Source organism: Crocodylus porosus, unplaced genomic scaffold, assembly GCF_001723895.1.
Source record: "Crocodylus porosus isolate Cpor-Errol unplaced genomic scaffold, CroPor_comp1, whole genome shotgun sequence".
NCBI lineage: Eukaryota > Metazoa > Chordata > Crocodylia > Crocodylidae > Crocodylus > Crocodylus porosus.
This window is the reverse complement of record NW_017728886.1, coordinates 127,981,723-127,987,581: the sequence shown is the minus strand read 5'-3', so window position 1 is coordinate 127,987,581 and position 5,859 is coordinate 127,981,723. Positions and strand designations below refer to the sequence as shown.

The following is a 5,859-nucleotide window of genomic DNA, read 5'->3' as shown; positions in this document are numbered from 1 at the left end:
ACACACACACACACACACACACTCTAAAATCAGAGCCCATCAATTCTGCTTAAAAACTCAAAGCAATTGTAAGGGCATAGCCACATTTCCTCAGAACTCTTGAACCTCAGGTAGCTTGAATACTTAGTTACAAAACAGATATAACAAGTAAACACTGCAGAAGTGAAAAAGGAAAGTTTCAACCTTACCTTCCAGCATGCTGAGGTGCATAGCATCATTGGCTCGTTTTGGCACACTAAGCATCACTTCTAGGCCATCTTTAATCTCACCTTTACCTTCTTCACAGCAGGTGAGTAGCTCCTGAAAAACCCAACAAGGCAGAATTACCATAACTTTGATTTTCCATTATGTCACTGTAGAAATGAAAGTCCTCAGAGCAAGGCCTTCTCCAATGGCCCATCCCTGACAGATGTCACATGCCTTCAATGCATCAAAAACTTACACTGCTAATGTAGTACAGTCAGTACCTCACACAACTAGTCTCTGAACAAGCAGCAGGAAATTCCACTTTATTTATTAACCACCCATGAATTTTTATGTAATTAGTCAAAATATTAAAATCATTCTTTAAGACTGATAAAAGTAAAAAGAGCAGTTTTCCCTTGGATAAAGTAATTAAATGGTTAATTTTGGAAATTCAGTACAGTGGTCTATTCTATTTTAGGACACTTTCATCTATCTTCCAGGCAAAGTGATATGTGATAGTGTGTATGTAGCCACTGATACACTTAAATAATTGTGTCACTCATCATCCTACTCTGGAATTTAAGAGCAAGCATTTTGGCCCCACGTAGTCTTAAACTTCAGCATGAAACTGTATGAGCCCCCCACTTAGTGTACCACAAGGCAGAAATTCACTAGCACATGGGTATGACACTATCCAATATAGAAAGAAAATCCACCTCTAGGTAGCCGGAGGTGGCACACATGCCCAACACACATTTAGTCCAGCAGGTTGCTCAAAGTTCTCTTTTCATTTTAAAAAGAGCAGCTCATATTCCTAATCACCCCTTTTCTACATTTGTTGCTTTATTTTTAAAAGGTTGATATAATGAGCAGAAAAAACTAAAACACTGCTTCTTAACTAGGGGGCTGTTAGGATGCTGCAAGATCCTTTTCAGGGCCCCATGCAATATTAGGACACGATTCAAAAAACAACCCAGAGATTTGAAACAAATTCAGTATCAAAAACATTCTGATCTGGTGTGGTCTGAGTTCTTGCTTGAAGAATTGCTTTGTTATTTTTCCCTTGTAAAAAAACCCCCAACAAGCTAAAGTTAGGACCTGGCATTTTCAAAGGGTGACCTCAGTCCAAAAAGTTTGAGAACACCTCAACTAAAGCAAAGGGTCTTCAAAATTCAATGTTAAAAGTGCTAAGCACAAAGAGGCTTCAAGAGCTCTGAGTACAGGCTCCTGAAGGAGATAACATGACCCAGCTCTCTGAAATAAACTGTTTCAATTGTCATCGAATTTCTAATCCTTTTATTTTTCCTGGTTGCATTTAATTGAGCTTTTTCATGTCTTGCAGGTCAATACTTTTCCTTTAGACTAGTGTTTCTCAATGCATGGTATGCGTACCCCCCGGGGATACATGAGACACGGGCAGGGGGTACATGGGTGCCGTTCTTTGGTTTTTACCTGCTCAGGCCAGAAGATCTGGCCGTCACCCCTCCGGCTGTGTCTGGTGTGTCAGGGCTTTCACCCCCCAGCATCTGTGTGCTGGGGGACAGGGAAGGAGGCCCCATGCCCCGGGCCACGGTGGAAAAAGTGGGACTCGGCTTGTGGCAGCAAAGTGGGACTCGGCTTGTGGCAGCAAAACTGGAAGTGCTATGGTGGGATTTCCAATTTTGCTTTCGCTGCGCTGATTGGCAGGGGGTACGTAAGGTACCAAAGGTTGAGAATCACTGCTTTAGACATTGTTTAGATCCCTCATGAGGCAGCAATAGAAAAAATGTATTAAAAGGCCTCGTCTCAAGCTTCACTAGTATGAAAGAACACTAACAAGGAAGAGACATGTCAGCATTTCAATCAACCAGCTGGGAGTGGTGAAGAGAAAAAAACAACAACCTCAAAACAAAAATTCACACACACAAAAAAACACAATACAGGAAACAAAAAAAAAAATCCAACTTGGTCTTCAGGTGGATATAGTCCTTAGAATTAGTTGCCCCTGTATTTCCTAGTGTTCCTCAGGCACAGTTATTTACATAAATCAACTCTTGTACATAAGACGTGGATGTAAACCAAAACTGCCACACAGATTTACCTCTCGTTCCAATTTCTGTCACAGAGAAAAGGCTGGGATTATGAAACCTATAATCTAATCCTATTACTAGGGTCTTCCAAAATTGGAAGAGACTGATTTTCTAATTCTCATTCACATACAGTCAAAATTGACACTTTAAACAACCAAGGTAAAGAGAACAGAAAGCGGCAGCTTATTTTCAGTTTTCTGCCCTTTAGAAGTGAAATATCACGAGAACAGTTCGGCCTGCTTTAGCACCAGCAAATCTTAAGTGGATAAAGCACTTGCCTTTGGACTCATAATTAAACATGTAGTCTAAGCATAATCCACATTTCAGTGCCTCCTCATGCCATCAGTAGTTAAGGCTGTCACAAGTTTCATTTTCCTCTGCTCCCCTAAATAAATTAAATCTTTTTCCCTCTTCAGTCTCCTTAATGCTCCATACTTTTCAATGAGAAGTAGCTGGCTGCAGGATGCCACTATGAGTACAGCAGATGTTTATGAAGGAAACATACCAGCCACAAACCACTTTAGCATAGCCACAGTCTTTTTTCATTTCTGAGTTAAAATGAACTGTTACTTACCTCCCAGGTCATCTCGCAACTTCAATTTAAACTCAATACAGAAACAAAAGCAAGCAACAGTTTTATGCCACACAATGTGAAATACTTTAAATGCTTTGCTCATAACATTTGTACCTCTAGTAACAAGATTTCTGTGTGCGTTTCTAAATGCTACTTTTTACTACCTGAAAGTTTTCATAGCCCTCTTTTTGGGGGGGAGGGGGGCTTGTAAAAGTGTTTTATTGCACATTTGCACCTATTTACCTGAAAATTATATGCATTGCAAACAAGATTCACAGGCCAGTGGTCTTCCAGATATTCTTGTTGTAATATTTTAATAATAATATAACTAACGGCTTTCAAAATTCCAGCAGTTACTACTACTACTAGGGCTGTGCAAAGCTTTGGGTGTCGATTCAATTCAGAGGAGATTTGGCCCAATATGGCAGCCGAATCTCTGAATCTGAATCGAATCAGGAGACCAATAAAAAGGTCTGAAGTGATCTGGAAAAGATTCAGACAGCTTTGGCAATTTAGGCAGTCGCCAACAGGGAGCTGGACCCAGAGTCTGTGCTGGTAAGTAAGGAGTGGGCAGGGCTGGAGTAGGGGGGAAAACCAAAGGGGGACCCCCCACCAGGCCTCAACCGCTGCCTGCTCCCCCCAGGTCCCCCCCCAACCACTCTCTCACCCCATCTATGGCTGCCTTGCCAGGCCCCAGCTCCCAGTTCTTAAACAAACAAAAAAAACCCAGTCACCAGCTGCTGCAGCAGCCACTGGAGCTTCTTGGGGCCCATGGCAGAGTCCCCCACGCAGCATGGGGCAGTGGGGATCACCCCTTCTGCCTAGCAGGAGCCTGTGAGTGCAAGCCTGTTTGTTTGTTTAAAGAGCTGGGGCTGGGAGAGTAGGTGGGGGATGGGGGCCCATGGTAAAGCCCCCCATGCAGCATGGGGAAGTGGGGGGGGGCAGCGGGGATCACCCCCCTCCCCCCACCTGGCAGGAGCCAGTTGCAAGTGCAGGCCTTTTTTTTTTTTTTTTTTTTTTTAATATAACCAGGATGCTGGGAGAGTGGGTGGGGAGCCAAATCTCCAAATCAGATTCAGCTGAATCGATTCAGGTCAGTGATTTGAATCACTGAAATGAATCACTGTCCCCCAAATCGGCTGAGTCCGAAGCGAATACTAGCTGCTTTGCACAGGCCTAGTTACTACAGTCCTGGCACACACACAGACTTACGGAATAAAAGTCTGTTAATCTTTTTTTACTTGGGAAACTTAGAAAAATATTTTCTCATCACGCAAGAAAATGTACGGCATGTACACTGTCAACTTATTCAGCATTTGCCTTGGAAATTGAGCATTTTTAACAGTTAATTCCGTTTTTCATTAGTTTCTTCAACAAATTCTAGAAAATCCTGAGGCTCACTAAAAAGGTTCATTATCATATATTAATAGCTACATTACTGAATGCCAAATACTGATTGCATTGGCAGTTTAACCTACTAAGGAACTGCAACATAGCATACTTCAAAACTTGAAAATAATGCATACCTTTAAGAGAAGCTGATATTTTGTTATTCTCTGTACAGGTTTGATAAGGTAAGAGGAGATAGAGTTTGCCAATCCATGCCGCTGTTGTATCTCCTGTGTGAAACATGCAAGAACATTAGCGTCATGTAGATTGAAAACTGATAGTTATTTAGGGCACCTATACATACACCTGATGTCCGCTCTGATGTGTGCTAAATAGCCCGTGTCAGAGCAGACTCAATTAATCAAGTCTGCTGCAGTGTGCTAATTAGCACATTCCAACAGCCTCAGCATCATGCATATTCAGTGTTCCTGCACTTCAAAAAGGCAGTGGGGGTGCTTTAACAAGTGACAAATGCTTTAACGCTCGTCGAACAAACTTTAGTTAAAGCACCCCCCCCCCACCATTTTTAAGTGCAGGAAACTGAATACATGAGATGCTGTCGGTGCTTTAATTAGAGCGGCTCCAGAGAACCACTCTAAAGGAAACATGCCTCTCACACTTGAATCACATGTAAAAATGCCTTTAGCTACAAGTGTTAGGCTTTATCACTTCAGCTTCAAATAAGGAGCAAGAAAAAGAGGAAGTGGCAAAATTTTCATGCAAACATGGTTTGGATCTCTCCACTTACCTCCAAGACCAAAATTCTTTTACCTCCCTGGCCATCTGTCAAGTTTTTTGGGTTTTTGTAAATAAAAGATCTACATTTGAATAGCCACAGCAAGAGAGAAAACTTCAGCTGAAAAAATTAACTGTGGTATCTAGTTCCTGAGTCAGTTTGGGGGAGTAAGTGAAAGACTTCTGGGTGTGCTGATATGGTACAAGTAACCACCCACATTCCCACTTAGGGGAAAAAATTTTCTTAGTGCTGCTGCTGTCATCAGATGAAGCACAAAGTATCATTTACTAACTAATGGAAGGGAAAGAGCTCAACAACTGTGTGGAAGATTTTAAGTATTTACATGAAAAGCAATTTCCTCCATTAGACCAGAGAATATAATATAAAGACAGGCTAATTAAGCACTTCAAACAGTAATAATGTGGCTTTTGTCAGTTTGAAACAGTTAAATTATCATTTACACCCACAGTATACTTTGACTTATTTTAAGTAGCAAATTCTCCACTGCACACATGAGATGTAAAATCATGATCATAACAGATGCAGACTAAGTATAGGCACTGCACTAAATATGGCATCAAGTATATTTTCACCTTTAAATTGAAACCACATGTTTCTTCAAAACATAGAAGGTAACATGCTGATTCTAAGAATATTTCCTTTGAGGCTTCTAAGGTGCAAGAACTATCCCCATTATATGCAGGTCATTTCAATATGTAAATACCTAGATATGCATGTTGCAGTGTATTTAATCATTTGTCTGTGTACCCACACCTTCTCATGTCTGTGTTAGTTTTTTTTAGTATTTTTTCCTTCTATACAGGCTTACATTGAGTATTAAAATACATATACTTATATAGAATCATAGAAGTAGGGTTGGGAGGGACCTTGTAGATCTTCAAGTC

The 5,859-nt window shown here is 41.1% G+C and overlaps 1 protein-coding gene across 3 annotated transcripts in view; it reads right to left on the bottom strand.

Annotated features, from left to right (window-relative positions):
- TRIO (trio Rho guanine nucleotide exchange factor) overlaps nucleotides 1-5,859 on the bottom strand; it is a 386,796-nt gene that overhangs the window by 129,329 nt on the left and 251,608 nt on the right. For all 3 annotated transcript variants that reach the window (XM_019541714.1, XM_019541721.1, XM_019541729.1), the window contains exons 28-29: nucleotides 4,356-4,448; nucleotides 189-300 (exon numbers count right to left, since the gene is read on the bottom strand). In XM_019541714.1, the coding sequence (XP_019397259.1) occupies nucleotides 189-300; nucleotides 4,356-4,448 (205 nt within the window). The remainder of the gene's footprint in view (nucleotides 1-188; nucleotides 301-4,355; nucleotides 4,449-5,859) is intronic.